Genomic DNA, 25,539 nt, shown 5'->3' on the forward strand with positions numbered 1-25,539 from the left:
AATAGATATATCTAGTACAGTTTCAGTCCTTTTTACAAAGTAATATATGTAAATGTAAACAAAACTTTTACTCGGTAATATAGCATAATATATTTATCTATATCTTTTGTATAATGAAAAAATAAAATTGAATCGTTAATTTCGTCGTTTCATTAAACAATACATTTGTAGTAATAATTATTAGAAATATGAAAAAATTACTTGTTAAATAATAATTTGTGTAGCATTCAATAAATAGAAACGAATAATTGCTGCAATAATAATCTCAATCCAGAAAGAAAATTTTAAGGTAATATCTATATGTATGTAAGAAATATATATTACTTATGTAAGTAATATATGATTCCTAATATCAGATACCTAATATAAATATTACGTAAATAAAAGTTGCTCATATATCGAAAGTATAAAAGAAGCCGTCCGAAAATTGAGTCGCGAACAATCAACATGGAAGACAAGAAGTTCACATTCTGCGCATGCGTGATATGCTATGAATGTTTTAAACAGAGACAGGATTCTCTACCCACCTCTATCTGTCTCGCAAAAACGAGAATTTTGTTGTGTTTTCCCTAGCGAGTGTCACAATCCATTTATATGATCCTAGTCAAGATTATGGACATAGGGATATCGTATGAACCGACCATAAACTTCACGGACAGTTGCGAAGTATGAAGCTACTTACGAGAGCGGAAAACAAGGTCATGTGGTACTTTGGGGCCGCATTGCTTATTGGTTCGAGCATAAACGCGCAAAATAACGTTCATGACAAAATTTTTTCATCAACTTTATTATTTATTACATGTACATCTATTGGTCCTTAAATAAGATTCGTTTATTAAATACAATTCGCATACTTGTTGATGAGATTATAAATTTCAATATGGCGGATTAATATTGTGTTTACATGTGGCGACACTGTATCGTTGAATATAATTCCTATGTCCGCCGCAACAAATTGCGGAAGGCGCAAGAAACACTAATTTTTTTCCAGATCGGTATGTCAGGACCTGAAACACAAAGCTGCATAAAGTCCCATCTAATGTCATGTCTACCCCGTCCTTATTCAATGAAAGTACATCCATGTTGCGATAATGCCAGGGAATGAATATTATATATAAGCACATATATTTATAAAAAGTAAAAACCCAAATATTGTCGGAAATCACAATAAAGGACTTATTTAGCGACAAATCAAAGTAAATCCGAAGAAAAATGTGGAAATTGAAAGGAAATTGATGTCAGAAAGTTATTTACCCTCAGAAAGAAATTTCGAACGAAACAGTTTGCAGGACACTAAGAAAAGAAGAATATAATGGTAGAGTTGCACGAAAGAAACCGACCTTTAAGGTAAATGAACGTATAGAATTTGCAAAAGCGTTTATAAATCATGATCATAGTTTTTGGAAATGAATCTGCGATCATTCCCGATGAAACTGAAATTAACTTATTTGAACGAGATAGGAAGAAACAAATTGTATGGAGACAGCCTAATACCAAAGTATCATTATAGTGTAGTAGAAATACATGCCCAATAATCAACCACGGAGAAGGATCTTTTATGTTACGGGGATGCATTATATGGAGGAGGATCATTCGTTAACATATACGAATAAAGTATATATATCTGTTATTGAATATATATGTTTGTATTCAATTTCCCGCCAATTTTCATTACCAACATAGGTATGCGCTCAGCTTTGTAAGTAACTGTAAACCATACGAAATTTTGTGTTTAAATAATTAACATCGTTGTTGTTTCATACGTTCAAAATAGCGATGAGAATTGAAAATCTCGCCGATAGTAGAGTGCGATCTATCATACGCTTTTTGAATACTGAAAATGTTCGTCAACCTTTCCAACATTTTAAATGGAAGGTATTGAAGGATCGTGCCTACACTTGGCTTATAACAGGTAGGTACACCCTAGACTTGGCTCCGAACGAATATCATATTTTTTTAAAAGATTTATTATTAGTTTTTAATACGTTGACGCTTCAGAGGGAACGATCATTTAATCCTACTGCGTTTTTTGAATCATTTTAGATCCAACAACCTTCGTAACATAATATTCTGTGGATAGATGAATATGAGTTTTTAAACAATGGTGTAGACTAGCGATTTTTTGTGTGTCATATAGAAATTTCAGTATGACCTTGACATTTTATCGAAGGAAAAATTTTTTGGAAATTTTGTATATTGCAATTTGCAAGCACTGTGATGGGATATAATTATCGTGATAATAATAATAAAATTTGAAATCCGAAATGCACAAGTTGCAAGACACTTTTTGTAAACATACACTTAGTGGAACTTAGTATACAACACGAATAGCAGTCTTAAGCATAGAATTAGTTGTAAAAATGGTTTCATGGTAAATATTGCTTATTAATATAGTGAACAATTGACTGTTCATTTACTTTGATGATTCTTGTTATAGTGCTAGTTTAGTTTCGTTATAGTGCTAATCAGATATCAAAATAGTTTGTACGATTTACGCGTAAAGGGTCTAAATGTGTTTGAATACTTTTTTGATCTATTGTTATATTCTAAATCATTAGAAGAATCGATCAAATCATCATTATAGGAAAATTTTAAGGTAAAGTTCTCACTGCTCGTTACAAAATTATTTAGATCGTATAACAGGACATTGAAAGCGAGTGCCGCCCTGTACACATGTATACGCCTAGTCTGCTTTTCTTCTGACCGATTACCTTTCCCACGGCGGCTTACAGGAACATAACCGCGTTTATATTACAGTCTGTCGTGCGCATTTAGTCACAGGCGAGCGTGCACATACACGGGCAAACTTTAACATACGGTTCACTATGAGAAATTCTCATTGCGAGGGCGATTGTCTGTTGCAATCATGAAACATCGCCACTGATCCAGTTTGAAAATCAAACCTGTAGAATCTCTATACACGATTAAATCGATGAAATAATGTTTATTAGGATGCGCGCACGCGTTTCTTTCCATTCGAATCAACGAGTTTCGTTTAATTTGTGCAGATCTATTTATGTAATTAAATGTATTCACATATCTGCCAACTTAGCAATTCTGATAGCGAGTACATGCCTTTTCAATGTTTTACACACGTACCCTTGTAATATGATATATTGTGGGAACAAAAATGATACAAGTTCATTATTAGATTAGCTTTATAATGTACTTGAATTTGTGATATTGTACTTGATTACAATATTACCCTTGACTTTGATAACATTCACTGTTAGTCTTCGAATACTCGTAGAACCAATGACCACAATTGCCTATACATTTTTTAATGTTACTTAATAATATGCGTAACATAAAAGTACAATTAAAAATAATTGTCATGATCTGTTTTAATTTTATAAATCTATTTTTCTATTTACTATATGGATATAGATATATGCTGATATGATATATATATGGATATAAACATTGAAATGTGCGAAAATGTATAAAATATCTGTAATGTGCAAGAATATATGAAATATGCAAAGTAAGGTACTTTTTATAGCAGTTAGGGGATGAAGAGAATTTTTATTTAGGTCCCATTTCTTTAATGGCGTACACGAAAATTTAAATTTGCATAATATCCTCTAGGAAGTTATTTTATCTTCTTATGTAATTATTTGTAATAATAGTAACTAATAATAGCAAAGTAATATTAACTATTTTATTGGCAATATTTATTTATTGGGACATTTATACATTTTTAAATTCTCAAATGTGTCAGTCAGAATAATAGTAGCGGTGTATCTCCAATTTTATTAAAATCAAAATCATACCACATACATGTTCAAGACAATTAAAAAGTATCGGTATAACAATTAAGTATCTGCATATATATTATTTTTACCATATTAAACAAGATGATATACTTGTACATTAAATATATGCAACATTAGTGGGAGTTACACCGCCATTATTTTGAACCACTCAAATAATACTTACGATTATATTTACGTGGATATATATTAATGTAATAAGTGGCCTTATTAAAATCAAATTAAATACGTACGTACATCTAAATAGGGATATATAAAATAATCTAATATATCTTACATGTGTGGTCCAGTCGCTTCTGCGGTTAGTCTTGGTTGTTTATTCACGTTTATTCAAGTTTACTTATATTTTTAAACAGTGTCCCAAGTTTAGTAGATTTTAGTACCCGGTGATTTGCTCTCGAATTTCTTACATTCACCGTATTGCGCTCACCTAAGCGTACGGAACGTCGTGCTTTCCTTTCGATCAACTTCTTTGCTATATACCATGTATCTTATATTACTAATTTATGTTTACATTAATTTTACAATCAATTTTCAAAAAGGATCCCCTTAGAGAATCACGATATAATTAATCGCAATTGTAAAAATAATAATTCTACATTTCCAATCAATTGAGCTGTTTGCTCATATAACTGTTGTTTGAGACAGTCACACAGATTAATTTTGTATTATGTTTTACTACGATTTGATTTGTTAACTTTATCCTGTATTAAGAGCCTATTTGTTACTCGTAGTAAATAATTCAGATAAGAACTTATTTTGTTTGTTGGATGAAATGAACAAATCATTATCAGTCAGTACAACTAATTATTAGTGCGCAATGTCTTTCTGCATATTAATTTCTGGATATAACATTTTTGAATAAATCCATCTTGAAAGTGCTTAAAATTATTTATGCGGATGTAATTTCTATTTGTTTCTAATTATTATGGTAAATTCTTAAGAGCGTCTTATATAATCCATCATTGTCCTGTCGTATCGTGCAAACAATATTAAACTTACTCGATATGATTATGAATAGTAGAAATTATACGAAATTGTAGAGATATAAAGAGATGAATGGAAAAATAGAAAAGGAAAAACACGCTATAAAAGGATACAAATTAAATTGAAGTTTATAACGTCGGTTAAACAGCTGTTAATGATCTTGACTATTATAAGAATTCATATATATATACGCAAAGTAAGAAAGTAAAATACTTCTTATAATTTATAATACCCAGTAGCCGAACAAATTTCCATTTCTTTAGTGTCGATAAAAGTAAACATCCGTGGGCTATTTATACTGTGGTATATCGCATTGTTAAAATTCCTTTGAATTCTGATCTGTATTCAATAATCTTATCGCAGTTTCGTTTTCACACTGTAACTTTCAAATGCTATGAATATGAAGTAGCTGCATCTGCAAGTCAGTATGTAGAATTCATTGTTAGCAGTAAAATAAGTAACGATGTCTATAAAATCGACGTGCATTAATGTCTTTGTTTCCTGAGGTTCGTGTACCGGCGATGTGCACCTAGAAACAGTTCGTCGCAGAAAAGTGGTAACAACCCCACCTGGTTTGCTCGGGTGCGGCCTTTCCCCTTCGTCTATAAAGCCACTAGGAATCTACTTCTGCCGAACATTCACTCGGCGCTTCGTCACTCATTTGTTCACCATGTGGCTGCTTATCCTCGCAGGTGAGTATGCTACGTCATGCATTTCATGGGACAAGGACGAGTATTTTGGTGCTCATTCTAACTTGTGACTATTAGTACGTTATTTGTGCAGACTATTTAAAAGATCGGTCGAAAGAAAAGAAACAAAAGTAAGGGAGAACAGTGCGTGCTACGAGATTGATATATTTAATCATGTGTGATTTTATGAATATTAAATTTCTTGGGTACATGTAAGTGCGTTTGACGTTTCAACGCGTGGTAAATACTTTTATTTCGAACACGTTCGACAAATTTGTTATCTTCGAAAATTACTCTCTCAATATTTTCATTGCACAAATTTTAAATCAAATCTTGCGATAAGATATCGATATAGAATATACAAGTAATTCTACACGAAAATTTAACAAGGCAGGTTTATTTATGAGGATTTTGTGACAGTGTCTCACTTTTCTCACTCTTTAGATCACGTAGTTCTCGTTATGTACAAAATTTGATATCGTTAATGAAGCATAGATGATCGTGATTTAAGTATATATTTCTCTTTAATGATGCCCTTTTTACTCGTATAATTTGTATCTTGAGCAAAAGTTGCATCAAGTTATATCAGTTGGGACTGTTCGTTAAAATTAGGAGCAGGCAGCAACACTTTCCTTGATTCTCCGGATAAACTGCGCACGTACGGTAGTGCATTCGTATTAGAAACTTGCTTCCCGAACAACTCGGTTACTTTCGCGTTTCAACTTATACAAATGTGTAGAATGTTGACCGCATAGAGAGATCAAAAATTTTATTTCCTGCATACTAGTCTTTGGACATAACGTTTCTAAATAAATCCATCTAGAAAATTAACAATTTGTTTTTAATGATTGTCGTAAATTCCTAACAGCGTCTTATAAAATCTAACATTGTATCATACGAATGATATTAAATTTATTTGATATGATCACGAATGGTTTATTATGGTTTATTATGGAAAAGCAAAAACATAATGTCGTTTAAACAACTGTTAATAGTCTTGGTTGTTATGAGACTAATATATAACCATTATTATAATTAATTTAATTAATTAATCAGAGATTTGTCGCAGGTCTAATTTTGAACCTTAATCCTCTTTTTCTACAAAACTCTTTTATTTCGTTATTATAATTGTGAATATTTTAAATGATATATATGTGTAACAATTGTATCATTTTGGTATGAAAATTTGATCGTGTATGAATATAGGTATTTGTATACTTTCTCTACGTGTGCATGAGCGCGTTTACCGTGACATACCTACATAGTAATTATATTCGACACAGACCTGAACGAGATTCATTTGAAATATTTCTTTTAAAATAAATTATTTCTTTTACAATAAATACAAATTTTAAGCAATGCTACTCGATTGTTTCACGATTAATGTATTTTAATCAATGTCGCGTCTTTTTTGTTATGTTTCTTAATTAGAAGAATTAAAAATTAGTCGAACGTTTGTGACAGTAATAAATTAGGAAATTGTTTGTTTTCAAGAAATGGCATGATGTTATTTCTTAACGGGAAATTAAAAAATTGTTTTCGAAATAACATGCGATACGATTTTTGGATAATAAGTCAAAATCGTTAAATTAAGTGGAAAGCAATTAATTTAACACTAGACTACGAGCATTTGCGTAAATTTATATTCTTATGAATATAATACTAAATAAAAAAGAAAATAGGAACTCGGCTAGATCTCATCCATTAAATATCCTAAAGAGCACTATACTTTGAGTGTTTCACGTACTTTTACATATTATGAGCTTTCTAGACATTTTTGTATTTTTAAATCTCTCATAAATGCATATAACTCCGCGGATTAATAATTACTATCCAACCGTGGTGAAACTTTTACCGTACGTATTTACCAAACTTTTGTTGTTCGAGACTTCCGGGTGTAAGCTAGATCTACTAGGTACTATATTACATCGGGGTTAAATGATACGATGTCGTTTGACCCTTCTAATCTTTAAATGCAAATTACTGATACACTGTGTGCTGCGCAAAATGGTAATTTAAATAAGAAGCGAATGGCTCCGAGAAAGCCACAGTTTGGTACACTTTTCCGTACACGGACGCGTAGAGGTCATATGAACATAAAATACTTTCTTTTTAAATGGTATTATATATTTTTTAATGCAATAATCGATACAGCTCGTTGTTCTCCTTAGAAAAAGTACTCGGCCTATAATTAATCGCGAATATTTTAGCTTTGATTCGTCAAATTTAACGCTTGAATATTGCATTGTATTTTTCTTTCTCTTTCGTGCGTTAAATTTGACGAATTAAAGTTAAATTATATATCTTTTTATAGAGAGTACCCAGCTTTAAAGAAACGTATATCACCTCCATATAATTTCTACGTGTTCGTCTATAAAAAAGTTATTTACACTAGATTGTCACTTTGAAACCATTCACTTCTTATCTGAGCAATTTTTTTATACAACACATAGTGTACGAGTAATTTGCGTTTACAGATTAAGACCGGTCAACCTGTACGTATGTGTAATTTCCAGTGAACGTGGACACAGTCTACATTCGAGTCTCGATTAGCGACGATTTGCCATTTATGCCATTCAATTTATCTTTATTTCACGTAGCTCTTTCATTACTTGCTATTAAATAAATTTGGAAAAAAAGAAAGTATTGGGAAACGATTATTTCGATCGAAATCAACTAATAAATAATTCATCCTATGAAGCGACGTTATGATTAATCGGCCGATTATTACGCGGTGCAAAATCCGACAGTCTACCAGTGATAATTGTGTTATACGTCTTAAAATAACAGTGTCAATTTTTATTCAAGAGGGTTGAAAAATATTTCACACCTATATCGCTATACTTTTATATTCTACTTCAAATAAATAAATGTAATTTTTGTACGCAACACTTCACAGCATACTTAAACTGTTTCCAAAAATAGATTATTTGTTACGTAACTGTAAAAAATAAGATATTACTTTCAATTTTCTGAAAATGTTCAGATCAGATTCGAAGTTAGTGAAATAACGTACGCCGTGGGAATAATTTAGGTAAGATGACATTATTGTTATGCGTGTGAATCTAATTAACGAGTTACGGCTCGTGTGAAAAGCTTTAAAACGTGCATACGCTTAATCCAAATTTTTAATTAATCCCTTATTCTTGTTAGTTAATTTATAGAAATACTGACTGATAAACTAATGGAAAACAGTTTTTATTTTTGTACAAACATAATAATCAGTTGCTTTATTTGTATTATACATAGAATTGGTGTACATTTATTGAACAATTAATGCAAAAGTAGAAATAATTTTTTGCTTTCCGTGATATATTTTTTAATAAAATCACTTAGTTGGAGAAGAGGTCATAGAAATATAAAAAAAACATATTTATTGTACATACAAATTAGTGCGTCTGACATTATTTTGCGCAATTCTATTGAAAATTCCATTGGTCTTTTACTTTCACATTGAGATTCGAACTTAAGTCTTATGAAAACATATAATAAATATCTTTTAAATCGCATTCACTCGTAAATGTCCACCACCTTGCGTCTGAAGCAATCAATCATAATGACACTTTCTATTTCGATCATTTCGTGAGAAAACTAGTTGAAAATCTAATAAGGAATACAGCGAATTATCTTGGTATAAATAAAATAATGCAGCATATTAAATTATCCTATTTTATTCCGCGATATATCGCATTTCTTGTTACTAATTACCTTCTCTAAATTATTCTGATATAAATATTCGATATCAATGTACTATATGCTTTGTAACAAACAAATTTTAATTATAGTAATACAGTAAATTTAGTATAAATTGTCTAATAAATGCAGTATAGTGAATTTTAAATATAGTAACAATGTAATTAAAATTGGACACAAACATTCCACATTCTATATTTTACATTTTACATTCTATATTTGGACAAAAGTCGTAATTTTGTAGAATTTATCACCATCGATTCATACATCTCAGAACTAAGGCCAAATAAGTGTTTACTTCTGTGTTTGTGTGCGATACGATATGAAGTAATTATAGAACGGAAGGGTAAAAATATCTAATATTAAATTATTTAAAAGCATCGAGTGTGAAAGATTTGTTAATTTAAAAACTGATAACAGTCGTTTTATGATTATTGTATTGGACAAGAAATATAGATTTCTCTATAAAGATGAATACGTGTCTATTCGTTATGAGATGATAGAACAAAAAATTACAGATTACTGTTAAAAATTAATTATAACACACATATTATGTACATTGTATTATTATAATATTAGAGTAAATTATAAACATTTAAAAAGCCATGAAAAGACAGATATGTTTTTGTAGAGTGAAAATTTAATTAAACAACATTATATGATCATTGGTATTTGTTTATCATTCACAATATAGAAGAAACTGCAATTAATATACATATAATTATAATAAAATATAGGATATTTGAAAACTATTTTTCGCAGAAAACAATCCGTAGAACATAATTTTGTCATTTCTTTTGCAGACGAAAGAACAAAAATATAAATGTCTTATTAGAAGAAATTATGGAAATTATTGTAATATTATATCTCGCAGTTTGCAATTTCATTTTGAGGTTTCTAAATGATGAATGAGTATAGAGTCAATTAGTCATCATAATGAGACGCAAGGATGTACGAACTATCTTGGATCGACAGGTTTCATTGACTTTCTAAGTCATCATTTGATTGCATTGACTTCCGGTAAAGGCTTTGCAAGATTTATGTAAGATTACTATGCTCCTTGGTTATTTTTATATCTATGTAAATTTAATTTCCAGCTTAAAGAGAATCTTTAAGGACGATGAATATCTGTTCATAATTAATCGAATACTATTATTATTATTTATTCTATTTAAGGTCAGGTCAATCATTTTTTATGGTCACTAGCTACCGCGATTAAGAAAATGCATAACAAGAATATACAAAAATAAGACGTGTAAAATACGATAAGGCAATACAAGTTGCAAACATTGTTAAATAATAGCATTCGTACATTTTGAACATATGTACATACGTATCATATGCAGTACAATTACAATACAATACAGTATGGTTAACAGTAATATGATACAGTATATGTTAGAATTAAATCGATAGATTGACAACATGGTAATTGGCGATATAAATTAATATCTTTGAGAAAATAAATTTTGCAATACCCTTTACGATACAGACATATCTGAATTTCATTTGAAAGAGCGAATTTAATTTTCTGTTGGAGAACGTTACTACGATTAAGACGATAATCTACAGATAGAATAAAGTTATAGAATATGTTAGTTTATCGTGTCCAATTCTAAGTTTGCTGAGAATAACTTGCCCTTTTCTATTAAAAACAAGTGATCGTGTCATACGAAGCAAAGCAAATTACAGAGAAGAAAAAGTAAATAATCTTTTCATAAGTCCGCTTGTGTTTCTTCTTCACTGTATAGTACAAAAAATGTGCACTTTTGAAAGTGACCACAACAGTGGCAAATGCTCCTTCTACGGAAAAACCGAGAGTTCCTTTCGTTTATCCAACGGTGCAAAAATCTTACAAGCAACTCTTTGTTCGAGCAAGATCATGTCCCAGAAATATTTGAAATGTTTCTGATTTCGTTGAAGTTATCGCTCGCAGGGAGGACAGTATAGTGTCTTCTTCAATGATTTGTTTAAAGACGCGTAGATGCGGACAGTTCAATTTGTAAGGATGTTTCTTCAAAATATACAGGGTGTTTAAGAAAGGACTGCAAGACTTTAGACGTAAGATGGATTTTTATCATTTGTCAACAATTGTCGTCGTGAGCATGTTTCTTCATTGAACTTAAAGAAAGAAATCTTCATCAAGTCACTTCTTACAATATTTTTATTAGGCAGATTTACGTCAGTCATATATATGCTTGAAATTTCTTTACATCGGGTATATCTTGGTACAGTTCGGATAATAGAATTTTCGGATAACAAAGCGATCACTTGCCTGACGTAAAACTTCAGATTGAGATTAAGTTTAGGTAGCTTTAAAGTAGAATTAAAAGTATTTATAACTATTCGCGACATCCTGTCGCAATAATTTGCTTATTTAAACGATCCTTTCCAATAGATCGAGTTTGTACTTAAACTTAGGCTGCTTGTACTCAAATATTGCATATTGAACGCAAACAGTCAGCGTGTTCGTTGAAATTTGCAGGGCTGTGGAAATACAAGGCGTTAATTAAATAAGATTTGTTAACCGGAGGTTGTTACTTAACTGTCTTTCAGTTGAAGACACTCGGCTCATTACTCAACGCGAACAAATTGCTCGCATCCGCGTAATTTCTTGCGTAATAACAAAGGAAAACAAGAGTCAATGCTCAGGTTTCCTTTTTCATTCTTAGTTACTTCAAACAAAGATTTTCCAGAGAGAAAAACGTTAAGATCGATCTCGGCTGTAGACAAACTATGGAAACAGTTTAGCAATCTTTTCCCAGCCTGGATGACTAGGTTCACAGTCCTCTATCTCTGACTATGTTCACAACTTTGTGCGAAATAATTAGCGAATAAGACAAAAGCAAGATTAGACTTTGTAGTTTAACTTTTTATTATCCATCCTTATATTAAAATGAAATTGTTGAGAATTGTGGATCTTTGAAGCCGAAATAATGTTATAGGAACGCTAAATTTATACTGAGGATTAATATTAAAATAGTAATATATTTATTTCATGGACGATTTCTTATATATTCATCGATACACTTTTGCACGCGTCTCAGCACTTTCTTCTATACTCGACTGTTAACCGACTGAATAGTTTACATTCGTCTGTTTTCGAGACGCCGCGCACACACATAGCTCCACACACTGGTACCCACATACAAGTACCTGTACCAGTGCATTTAACCCAGTCCAGCACAGAAAATTATACATATCTCAACAAAAATAATGAAATTTACTTTTCCGAACGCCGTTTTATCTTCTGTAAAATGTATTCCCCTTTATTCCTTATTGTCCACGCTTTTCGACTTTACATGACTTCCTGTTGTCCGTTACATCTTACACTTGGACTTAACTTGAAACTTTCCTATTCTTCATAAAAACCAGTCTAAACCAAAGTCTTCTAAAAACCAGAGTAAAATCAGTCTTCAAGTGTTTCTAAAATAAAATGCATTTGTAGAGATAGTATTTTAATCAATAATTCTTTGCTTTGTTTTAAAAGCATTTTATTTTAGAAGAACACTACTCAATAGGAATCTCAAAGTTGATTTTACTATTAAACGATAATGAAAACGTTACTAACGTACTATTAGTAGTACGTAGTACTAAGGGTACTAACGTTACCATTCCATATGTCAATCTTTTGATTTTGTCTATTATCGTAGATGCTTCCTACGTACGAACTATATTTACCAACAGGAATGAAATGTAATTTTCAAGGCACGTGCCAGTTAATGATATTCGCTTCTGTTCTATACATGTATCGGTCAATTATATATGTATATATATATATGTACGATTAAGTGCAATAGTATACTTTCCAGTTTTAAATTCGTATCGTACATCGTCCTTGTGATTCGATACGCAGAGAAAGTTGATTGTAAAAACTGATATTTCTAGAAGTGAAAAGACGTGCATTACCCATTCTTTTGCGCTTTTTCGACTAAGAATTAATACGTGTGATTTAAAGAGGGAAATTATTTATTATTAAGTGAAAAGCTTAGATAAGGCGCATAGCGTTATTTGCGTAATAAAAATAATAAAAATTGAACTCTTACAATTAGCATAGTCGAACAGTTTCTAAAGCTTTGCGTTCTGTGCGCACGAACTATGCAAAATAAAATTCTCAAGTCCATTATGGGACTAAATAGCAGGTATCCTACTCTCCTCCTTGGCACGCGGAGGATCGATAATTTTGCCAAGTCAATTATAGCGAATATAGCAGATACAGTAAAATAATATAGCAGTTCCAAATAAAAAAAATTGTTTGATTAGAATACAGGACTTTATCACATTAATCGCGTTTCCTACAGAATTGAAGATCCTTTTCCTTTGAATGTCGGCTGAGGTATGTTCCCGAATATCTTATCTCTTACTCGTGTTATTTACTTATCATTTTTATCTAACGATCCTTTTATTTTTAATTATTCTCAATTTTCATGTTTAGCATAGTTAAACAGTTTCTAAACCTTTGCGTTTTACGCACACTGCTAATCTACCGATGGCGGTCATTTTACGATATTTAGGAATTTCTTGAAACTTTTGGGACTACAATTCCTGAGTATAGATCTTTTATCTTATCTTTTTATTTTTTATAATTTACCTATAATGTGGCCAATTCCAATGATAACACCTCATTTCGTTTCTACGATTTCATTTCTCTGCTTTTGTCTTTTAATCGCATGTTTGTAACAACAACATATATACAGCGTGTTTCGCATAACACGGTCAACCGACTGGGAGACGCTTCTACGTGAAGAAATAAGTCGAAAATGTGAGATAAAATTTTGTTGTCCGAGGCATTGTTCTCGAGAAAATTGATTTCGAAAATTCATCAAGTAAATTTGAATACGGCCAATTCCAGATGACCAAACAACAGTCAATAACCGACAGGAGGTTATTCTACGTGTGAAAATGAATGGAACATGTGCAATAGAATTTTTTTATAAGATGCTTTGTACATGAGAAGGATAAATTTGATAATTCACTGCAGTAGATCAATTTTTAACTAGACTCGCTGAAACTCGATTTCCTCGAAAACGAAGCCATGGACAAAAAAATTCTGCTCTACATTTTCGATTCATTTTCCCACGCAGAATCTCTATCATACTTGATCACCTCGTGTGGGCCACCCTGTATACTGTATAGCTGAAATTACTCTATGCTGTAATCGATATAATTGTTTCTAATTTTTCATAGTATGTATTTAGAAAAATAAAGACCGGTTTATAGGTGTATCATAAGATTATTATCATTACATACTTCGACAAAGAAAAAGGATCTAAGAGAAACTTCCTGCAAATTCACTTTCACGGTAACGATTGTTTGACACTGGTCGTCAGAAGCAAGGTCATTGTTTTTCATGTAATGACTATTCAAACGTAACAACTATTTTATTTGCTCCGAAATAATTCCAGATATGTTTGGCTATATCTTCAATTATGATATTATATATTTATTTTTCTTATTGACATATTATCTGTTTTTGTAAATTTGTTCGTTATGTGTGTCATTTGTATTTGTAAAATATTTTGTCTATAATTAGATTATTTTATTAAGAAGCATTTTATACATTTGACTAATCTAACGATAGAAGTTTTTCATTAGCAAAGTCATTAGACGCGAATGGGAAAGTAAAGAAACTGTAAAAAATAGTAAACTTATAAAATCAAATTAACGAATTCTCTTACAAACAGCCATAAATTCTACTATTTCATATTCAGTAGTTGGTAAATTTTTCGAAGCTTTCGCGCAAAAATATTAGCTATTTTACAACCCAGAAATGGAAGAGGAAATTGATGTTGGATAGCAAATTCAGCGAAACAAATGTGTAACTGAAACGTATTGAGTAGGAAGCATATGAGTCGTTCGTTTGTGAAATTGGTCAGCTCGGCAAAACAAACAGAAGAGAAAATTGAGAACTTATATAAGATAAGCATCAGTCAAGTGCATTGGCACTAAAATTTTAAAAAGCGGACTCAACCTCTTTGTGCACGACCTATATTATGTTTAAGTGACAGTAACGTTCGAGTTACCTTTCAAAGGAAGTAAAAGATCGTGAGATATGTATACCTACGTGGAAACGACTGGATTTGTAGATTGCGTTGCGTTGGAAAGCTTGGATGACTGAAGACTGAATGTTAAGAATGTGAATGCTTGAAGAATTAATAGAGCATACCTAGTACAGGAATGGTGAAGAAAATTTTGACCTGATATTTAGAACCTGAACCTTAGACAGACAAAAAACGCCTGTACAGTTTGTAGCGCGTGTTTTAAAATTATTACAGACAGACTAAATACGGTTCAACAGGAAGATTTATTAAATAGTTTTAAATCAACTTGGTTCGAAAGTCTGGAACATGACCAGATAATTACAATCTTCGTAAAATTCTATTCTCTTTTCAAAAATTATACGCTTTGTGACATCTGCGCGCTATTTTTGATGGAATTTTATCTGGAACAGGCAGGTATAAGATAATCGATGCGAGTATGTTGTAGATTGTTGTTCTAATATATTTATATACAGGGTGGTTGGTAACTGGTGGTACAAGGGGAAAGGGGATGATTCTACGCGAAAAAAGAAGTCGAAAATGTAGAACAAAATTTTTTTTTTTAATTTTCCATCGAGACAACGATCTACAGTGAGATCCGTTATAACGAGACGCGATAAAGTGCACGCGTACCGAGCCAAAATTCAAAGTCGATTTTCTCGAAAACAAAGCCTCGAACGAAAAATTTTCATTCTACATTTTCGACTTCTTTTTTCGCGTAGAATCACCCCCTTTCCGCTTGCACCATCAGTTACCAACCACCCTGTATATATATTGTCTTTTTAGAAATTCAATTCAAGATAGAACTTTCTACCTTGTGTGAAAAAAGATGTAAGATTAATGCTCGTACGAATTTTATTAGAAAATTACTTCATTTATTAAAAATGGTAAAATTCAATCTTCTTTCGTTTGATTGGAGAAAATGTTCAAGGACAATGAATTTCGATTATCGCTTCTTGGATATATTTTCCAATGTATTATTAGGATTACTTTAATCCTACATAATATTATAACAGCAGATGTACGTACGCCGGAAGCAATTTGTTATTCGAAGGAAAAAGCAACGATATCCGGATTGTGAAAGTTTGAAGGATCTCAAGATCGCTGATTGGAAGATATTTTCGATCGTATTTTTTTACTAAAAGTCCATCAGTGTTTCAATTATTCGAAATAATTTGATATTTCTCTTTACTACACATGTATTATGTTTATACTATATTTTATTACATTATGCTATACATATACAATGTATTATATTGAATATTTGTTTCGTAAGCACTAAATAATTGAACGATTACTGTACTACGTACAATTAAGAAAAGTGTTTGTTGATTGTTACATTTTGTTATGAATTCAATTAGCGGAAATTGAACTAAAAATGTACATTTTCTTGTGTCATAAATTACAACGTTGATATAGAATTTATTTAATTTACAGAATAAGTAACGTGCAAGTTCATCATAAATAATTGAAATATTTTTGCACCGTTAAATTGTTCCGGACTTTCTGTTGAAATATTTTAATATATCAATATTATAATAACGTACATTATATTGATTTATAAATTTATCATCGTATGCATGATACAACGAGAATATCTTTAATATTATATTTTTAGATCGATCGATGATATGCACAGAATATAAAGCACAAAAAAATAATTCGTAGAGTCGAAACAAAACACTGGGATGCTCGGCTTGTTAATATTTTAATTAGACTAGAGTTTTTGATTAAATTAACAATGATGAAAGGTTTTATTAAAGACGTCGAAAGTGAATCTCGTGGGAAAAGTTTCTCAAGACCGCGTAACTTTCTCTGCGTTAGACTGCTTTCCCAACTCCTTTCCGCCTTCAGACTATACATTCTCAGTCAAGCGGAACGACATAAAAGTCACCTGCGAATTCGTCTTCCGCAATTCTATTGAATCGCATTACAAGTAGGTCAAATAATATTTACCTACTTTGTATATAACTTTACAAAATATTATGTTTAATAGCTTATCATTATTATCTAATAATTCTTTAGTACCTTATTCTCAACGTGTCCTTGTTGCGTTATTATTATATTGACCTTTTTGGGATGTAAATAGATAGCCTTAGAGGACAAATGTATGTTATTGTTTATTGTATATCGTAAAAGTCTTGCGATCATCTTTGACAATGTAGTTATCGTTGTAGGCAAAAGTTGAGAAGCTTTTTAAAAGTAGCATTGTATCTATTTTTGAGGAAAGAAAGACATGAAAAATTAGAAAGTTCTAAGGTTTTAAAGAAAAATTTATTTTTCTCGGCAGATAAATTGGGTCTATATCGTTTGGGAGAATATTATAAACAAATAATCAAAAGAAGATTTGATTTTATTGTTGTTACACGAAAATCCCCTTTTAATTAAATTAATGTATTTTTATTTACGCAGTTACACTAAATCTCTGTTATGTGCCACAAGGAAATTATAATTATACATTATAATTAAGGTACTGAATTCAAATGTTCGAGCTTCTACAATCGAACATTTACGAATACAAAATATATATTAGAAAGTAAAGGTGGAATTACGCTGGCAGAAAATCAAGTCATTTCCATTAATTTACATATTACAATTTTTTAGCAATAAACGTTCTTGTCCCACTGTTCGTTCTTCGTTATTTAATGTGGCAAAGGCAAATAATTTGAAGCAATATTTGTTGAACCAAGGCGTAAATGAGGTCACGGAAAGGCGCACATAGTAAACGAACTTTCAATATCGATTTCTTCTAAAACGCAGTTTTCTGAGGGAAAAGAATATTATCGTATACCGCTGTCCTACTTTTCCAATCAAAACCACATTATTTCGGACTATAATACTAATTCAATGCTTCCACTTATCCACAACACCGTGTGAAAATCTTAGATCGCGTTATTACCTATAATTATACAGGGTAGTTAGTAACTGGTGACACAAGCGAAAAGGGGGTGATTCTACGCGAAAAAAGAAGTCGAAAATGTAGAATAAAAACTTTTCGTTCGAGGCTTTGTTTTCGAGAAAATCGACTTTGAATTTTGGCTCGGTACGCGTGCACTCTCGTTATAATGGATCTCACTGTAGATCGTTGTCTCGATGGAAAAATGAAAAAAAAAATGTTTATTCTATACTTTCGACTTCTTTTTTCGCGTACCACCAGTTACCAACCACCCTGTATAATACTGCATATTTTATTTTTCCCAATGCTTGTTCGTTGTTCTACCTCGTTCACGGATTTGTGCATTCTATGATAAATACAGCTGTGACCTAAATGTTAGAACCTAGTGCACCACAAGTCTATATATAGATATAAGAAAAGTATCGAGAAAAAGAATGAAAGTTAGAAGAGAAGTCAGCTTTTTAATTTGTTGAGAATAAAGTAGTACAAAATATAAAACGAGTTTGATAATTTCTTCAAAATAACCTATCGAGATATTAAAATAAGACCGTACGAGACATCGACTATTCCAAATTGATCTCAATATCTGTCTTAAAAATTCTTTTTACTTAAAATATTTTTTGCTTAAAATATGATATATTTTACTTAAAATATTAGATGTACAAGCGAATAACTCGCATTCTTCGGAATTTATTTAATGAAAAATACAGTAAGTTATTCGGTCGAAATGTTCGCCCTGCTTTTCTAAAACGTTTATCAAGCAAGTAATAAATTCCATCGTGGAAAAATACTGTGTTCTTAGACAAGATCCACTCGTCGAGTCATTTTTCTACCTCGCTCGCTAATTAGAAATGGGTATAGGATAAGGCGTGTTACAAGTGTTGCATCGATCGGAACAGGTAGTAATCCACCGTAGTAATGTCTAGAGTAAGTTACCTGCTGCAAGACGTCCCACACAGGACTCATTATGATGTCTTTTGTCACAGAAGCAGTGCGTGGTCTAACGTTGTCACGCGGCAATTTCACAGAACGTTCTCATTTGTCAGTGTCCTGACGATTGGATCTTGTCCAAAGTCACGCCATTTGTCCGTGATGGAATTCGTCGCTCGCCTAAATCACCTGAAACTTAAAAATTGTAGACTTAAAATCATAGAAATCAACGACAAATACTTTGATCGATCAGCTTAATTTCTTAAAACAAATCTAGGAAGTTATTGAAGAAACAACGATTAGATCGTTGGTAGGAGATAAAAGCATGTAGCGTTATGTTAATTAATTAAACAATAAAGTAACAAAACAGTTTCTTTTGGTCGAATGTATGGTCCAAGAATTTTGTACAGTACTGTACCTGCTAAAACGACATTCTTATTTCGTTATTTAGAAACTGCAATTCATTGCTTTTTGATAGGTCTTTTAACGGTTTCCGGGGCCGAGGAGGCGATTTCAAACACAGCTGAAAAAGCGAAAACCTCCTCTGACAATGCAGGCGACATTGTCATGTTGGAAATCGATGTCAAGGAGCCTGTGAAGAGATCGCCGATTACAGCCACTGCCGAATATGGTGCTCCAGCCAATCAGTACATTCTTCAATCAGCCGATGATACGCAAGAGGTAACGATTGACCATTTCATAATTCATACTTTAAGTAGTGTTTCGCGAAGTATTGCGAATAGTTCCAATGTTTCATGCCTACTTATCTAATTATGTCAGATACATCGATGCATAGTACGCCAGTTAAGGACACTGGTCAAGTGTTACGCGAAAGATTATCCTTGATATTTTGCTAACTCTTTTTACGGACAAGCGTCAAAATATAGCGAGTGTTTCGTCCAAGATCTGCTAGTATGGACTCTTCGGTAAGGCTCTCACCTAACAGACTTATACCTCAGACACAATGAGAGAAGATAGAAGACAAGCGTCGAAATATATTAAGAAGAAGTAGAAAGGAAATGGAAGCACCTATAGCGTGCGAATGTTGAAATATAGTAAACCCATTCAAGAATTTCACCTCGTGAACAATCACATTAAATAATACCGACGTGTCTGTCTTTGTTATCCTAAAAGAATAAATGTTCCTGGAAACGGGCAACATCATTGCTCTCGGTCAACCGTGACTATTGGCCGCCAATCACCGACGAACGTGGTGAGCGGCTACACAGTGCATAGGCACGGACAGTACACATTTTTCTTTTCCATTAGAACGGTGGGTCCGCCTTCACGAACTAGATATATTGTGTTGCAACCAACAATTGCGATCGATCTAATTCCATTAATGTCGTCACTAGCGACTGTCCTTTTCGTCTTTTGTTGAATCAGCCGCGTATCCTAGACGCGTAGAATCATCCACTTCTTAGAAAGATCATTACAGATATGGTAACTTTATGTATAACTTTTGCAACCATATGTTTCCACGGACTCGTAAATCCGTGTAGCCATTAATCGAGGACTATTGCCAAGGTTTTCTACATTGTGGTACGTTTCTAAGTTAATTAAATGAAATCGATTCTGACGTAACGTTAATGTATCACGTATACTTCGATTCACTACGTAGTTAAATAAATTACACGTAAAGTATATACTTCATAGTTGCTAATTCTACTCATCTTCTCGATAGGGACGATATCAAGTGCTAACTGGAACGTTAAGCAGGTATCGCGCAAGTAGGGAAATTTCCAAATATTTGATATGAAAGAATAAGCGAAAAGTATAATCACGGATGCACCAGAATGATTCACAGTACATTTTCTTAATGGAAAGATAAAAGAGAAGCACGAGGAAGTGGGAACGAAGAAAATGAATCATCGACGTATAACGTCTTAGTTGAGAAGGGAATTTTAAATCTCCTCGACACCTACACTCGCTCGCGATCGTTTCGTCGTGCTAAACGCGATCATGCTCTCTTGCATAACTTTTACCTTCTAATCGGTCCGACCAGACAAAACCGGTAATACCACACCCAACGATCGAGAGTATATCCGTCTATAAGTCTTGCAGCCGGTAGACACGCTCTATGTACGTTGCATGGCCTTGTATGCCATTGCCGCTATAAGTTACGTTGAATGAATCTTCACGCTCCTACGGGTTATCGACTCATCTACGATCGTCATCTGTTTCATTCATAGAAATATTTTCAGCGATATGTCAGTGTCGATTTTCAATTTAAAACGAGATTCATTGATTATGGTACTTGCTTGCGAATACATAGAGATCATCTGTTTATCAAATCTTTTTTGTAACTGTTATCCTAACTTTTTTAACAGATTATACATAGATTGTAAATATTATAAAATTATTCTGTTGCTTGACAAACTCGTTATCTTCAGATTTTTTAATTCTTTAAATTAGGTATCAGATTGAGTAGTAGTCAGTGATGTTTAAGTAGCAAATATAATAGTTTTTATGCATCTTTACTTTGACAGAATTCATATACTGTTACTACAAATCGGTCAAGGTATCCTGATATTTAAAATTTTCAAGTTATTCATATGATGCTATCTCTTTTGTTGTTCTTATTTTAATTAATTAATTTTATTTTCGTACCAAAAATTGAATGACTCGGTAAATACCCATGATCGTTTGATTCGTTTAACCCGGAATATGATTTTTTAATTGTTAGATAATTATAATTATAAAGTAGCATTTTAATGTAGAAGATATACGTATTTTGTTTTTATAAAGCATTTTAAATTTCAATAAAGTGCAATTGAACTATCGAATCTTCTATTAACGACGATTACATGAGAAAATGTGTGAATTTTTAGCTACCACCGGAGTATTTATCTGTACTACAACAATACGCGCAGGAAGGGCCGCAACACCAAGCGCCACCACCTCCACGGAGAGTGCAGCCAGCATACGCGAAACAACAGCAAGCATTGCAACAAGCTTATTACAACTACCGAAAGCCAACGGTAGTGCCGCCTCGTCCTCGTCCTCAACTTCACCCTCAGGCTCTGGCTCAAGCCGAATTAACTGCTGACATCCAAGCTCAAGTCGAAGCTCAAACTCGCACAGACGCCATTCGCACGGCCCGTTTGGGATCGAAAGCTTCCGAGGTTCCGGTATATCAAACATCCTATGCCCAACCAAAATTGGGAACGTTCGAGCAAGAATTACTGCAACTAGTCTCGGCTAATCAAGCCCAAGAATTTAAACTTCTTCCGACGCAACCTAAAGGAAGCACATCCGCATATTCCCAGCAATTAGTAAGCTATCCGGCTCAGTACGCGAAACCAAACGTGGCAGCACCTCAATTGCCCGAGCAGTACCATATTGAAACTTCTCCACCGCGTTATCATCAACCACGGCCACAACCACAACCACAACCACAGCCACAACCGGCACCTGCTTATCAATCGGTCGAAGAGCCTGTTCATTATCAAGCAGCTCAGCCTGCCGAAGCTTACAATCAGTCGCCACAATACGATTATATCGATGACGATTCATATCGGAAAGCCCTTGAACAGGCCCAAGCTCAGGCTCAAGCTCAGGCGGAGGCACAAGCGTTGTCTTTCCAGAAAATCGCGCAGGCTGCTTACAAAAAGCATCACCAAGATGCGTTGGCGCATATGAGGCTCACGAACGAACGTTACAGGCAACAGTCTGCTCTAGAACAGATCCAACAAGGTGCCCAAGTGAGCGATGCTGGACGTAGTCACTTGCAAGAACAATTGCATCCAAAAGGTGCAGAGGCTGCTTATAGGGCGAAGTTGAAAGCGCAGATAGCCGCGGAGGCAGCCGAGGCAAGGAAATTGCAGCAAGCGCAGGAATTTAAGGCACACGCTGACGCTATTCGCAAACTCGAAGCTCAGCAGCAAGCTCATCTGAAGGTGCAGGAAGAGGTTCATAATTATGCTCTGAATTTCGAGAAGAATCAAGCGCGCGCTCAGGCTATAGCGCAAGCCCAAGCTGAAGCTCTTTACAAGTCCCAGCTTCAAGCTCGGAATCAGGTTAAAGGCGAAATTTTGGCGATCTCCAAGGGCCAAGTGCAAGGAAAGAAAGTTGATCCAGACTCATCCGTGTATCATTATACTCTTTCAACCACTACCGCCCTTCCTTTCCTTCACAATAGTTATTTCACCAATGATCAATTGCAAAAATACCAAACATCTGGTTCTTCTTACGTTCCTAGATCAGTTCCAAAATCCGATGACGCGAGTCCCGTTATAGAAGCAGCGTCAGCCCACGTACAACCTGTTATTACGCAACCACGGCAAACCCATAAGTTGAAGCTCCCTTCGTCTTCTCAGTCGGTTTACGTATCCGAATCGGGTTTGCTAAAAAAGTCACCAATTAAGTCGGTAACCATCGAAGAAGTAACCGCCCAGCCGGATCAAATCGGTGCTCAACCGTCACCCGCAGCCAAGGCACACGCTTTGACGGAAGAAGACTTGTCAGCATTGATTAACGCAGGATACACTGTTACTCCTGTGACGCAAACTGCCAAAACTATTCAACAAATTTACGCAACCGACAATACATCTGCGGGTAATAACCCGTATTATACGAAGAAACAAAAAGCTCCTCTTACAAGGTCTGAATACATCACCTACGAAGAGGTGATTCAACGTCCACGCAAGCTCGTTAGAAAAAATAGGCCGATTCTGAAGCATAGTGAGAAGGAAGGTGATTTAGGCGAGAAAGTTACTTACTTGGTACCTCTCGAACCGGCTTTCGGCACGAGACAACCTGCGCTCAAACACGAAGAATAATTTCGTTGAAACGTGGCTTTTCCTTGTCGTTGCGTTGTAAGTCCAGGATAATGCGGCATGTAGTTTAAATACTGTTCTTACAGTTTATCTTTCGTCTTTGATTTTATAACGTAGTAAAAGTTATAAACTTGAGTCGTAATTGGATAGTACTGAAATTATTCATCGAATTTACTTTTATCAAGAAACAATACTTTCTTTTATAGGACATATTAATATGTAAGCTTTTAAGTTATGTATGCATTTGCTAAAACACAACTAGGTCTTGATACTTAAAGCAACGTTAATGTCACCTACTGACAAAAGCGAGGAAACTTTTTCGCCAACCCAATGAAATATATTAACCGATGAACAGTTCGAAGTAAGAACTGTAAAATTAAATTTAAAACCTAGCGATAATTTCATTTCTAGATGCAGCGTGAACGGTTCTTCGTGTTTCTCAATCTACATTCTGTTTTCGGTGTCTTTTCCAGTCTTATGCATATGCAATTGCTTCGAGCATGATTAAAACGAATGAAATGTATCTTGAATTTTTCCTAACACATCATTCACAGTTTAAAATTCGTTAACAATCAAGTTGAACTCTTGAAATGTAAATTTTATACGTAGCGTTGATCAAGACGAACGGTCAAATTGTATCAAAGCTCTCGAAAAGTAAATACACACACACATACACATATATATATCGTTGATACATTTTTATGGCGCAAACGAGTACATCCTAGAATACCCTTGTACGCGATGTCATTTGCAGGCGGTATGTGCGACGGTGCTGAGTCGAATCATTTTAATTTATACTTATTATACTTGTATATATTAGATTTTTACTGAATAAAATAATTCAGAAATTTTGCTCTGCCATGTATGACATATCTTCTATCCTTCTATTACCCTGTTGTTATTACATCAAATGTTCCTATTCTTCCTATAATAATCATTTTTAAGCAGAAAATTGATAAGTACTGAAATTATTTATACATTAAAAGATTTAAAGATAAAATCATTGTGAAATTAGTTTTCAAGCTGTAGATATTGATATCTTCGTCATTTGTAGAGATGAACACTCGTAGGAAACACTTTGAAGGAAGTGCATCTTCTCTTCTTCTTCGTAATATTTATTTCCTCTCCATTCATTACAACATACGAAATTTGTTATAATTTTTAATTTCTTTCCTCCACTTGTAATCAGCTGCTGATTTTCATTTCTCTATCTTACGCTTCTTTTCCCTTACTAAAAAATCAGGGTAGTTTCATTTAACAAATGTACAGCATGTAACATTAGGAGTTGAATTGGTTTAATCTGAAGCCTTGAGTATCCATTTAAACGTCATCTAGAAGATATTTATTACGGATCACGTAGGATTAGATTGCTCGAATATTTTTATGAATATATTACGTACATTATACGAACGACTATCGTGATTATCATAGAAAACTTGGGACCAATCCGTAAATGTATGTAGAAGTTACGAGACATTTGTTGCGAATACACGCTTAATGAAAAATTAGTATACAGCATGGATAGCAGTCTTAAACGTACAGTTAATGTTCAAGATGGTTCGACTATAAATTGTAGCTTATTACTGATCGTTTTTGACAATCTTCGCAAAGTATCTTCTTTCAATAAATATTTGCAACTAGCATATACATTTTCAGAGCCATTCCAAATTTTACTAATACAAATTTACTAAAAATTAAAAAATTAAAAAAAAATTTTTTTTTTTAATTTTTCCATCGAGACAACGATCTACAGTG

The 25,539-nt window shown here is 33.2% G+C and overlaps 1 protein-coding gene and 1 long non-coding RNA gene across 2 annotated transcripts; one reads left to right on the plus strand and one right to left on the minus strand.

The window, feature by feature from the left end:
- Positions 1–754: 754 nt before the first annotated feature.
- Positions 755–15,310, minus strand: LOC117151567. The gene is made up of 2 exons (XR_004461589.1): positions 15,207–15,310; positions 755–1,007 (listed from the first exon to the last, which is right to left on the minus strand). It is a non-coding gene; the product is annotated as an uncharacterized LOC117151567 (long non-coding RNA).
- LOC100745414 (general transcriptional corepressor CYC8-like) lies at positions 5,227–24,636 on the plus strand. The gene is made up of 3 exons (XM_024367146.2): positions 5,227–5,452; positions 19,485–19,687; positions 21,838–24,636. Exons 1-3 carry the CDS (start codon positions 5,431–5,433, stop codon positions 23,785–23,787), a joined length of 2,175 nt encoding a protein of 724 aa, XP_024222914.1. The 5' UTR covers positions 5,227–5,430; the 3' UTR covers positions 23,788–24,636.
- Positions 24,637–25,539: the final 903 nt, after the last annotated feature.

Source organism: Bombus impatiens, unplaced genomic scaffold, assembly GCF_000188095.3.
Source record: "Bombus impatiens unplaced genomic scaffold, BIMP_2.2 scf_0296, whole genome shotgun sequence".
Taxonomy (NCBI): domain Eukaryota; kingdom Metazoa; phylum Arthropoda; class Insecta; order Hymenoptera; family Apidae; genus Bombus; species Bombus impatiens.

Coding starts and splice junctions, on each gene's coding strand:
- LOC100745414 (XM_024367146.2), top strand. CDS start 5,431: ATGTGGCTGCTTATCCTCGCAG. Junction 5,453..19,484: donor GTGGCTGCTTATCCTCGCAG/GTGAGTATGCTA, acceptor GCTTTTTGATAG/GTCTTTTAACGGTTTCCGGG. Junction 19,688..21,837: donor CAGCCGATGATACGCAAGAG/GTAACGATTGAC, acceptor GTGAATTTTTAG/CTACCACCGGAGTATTTATC.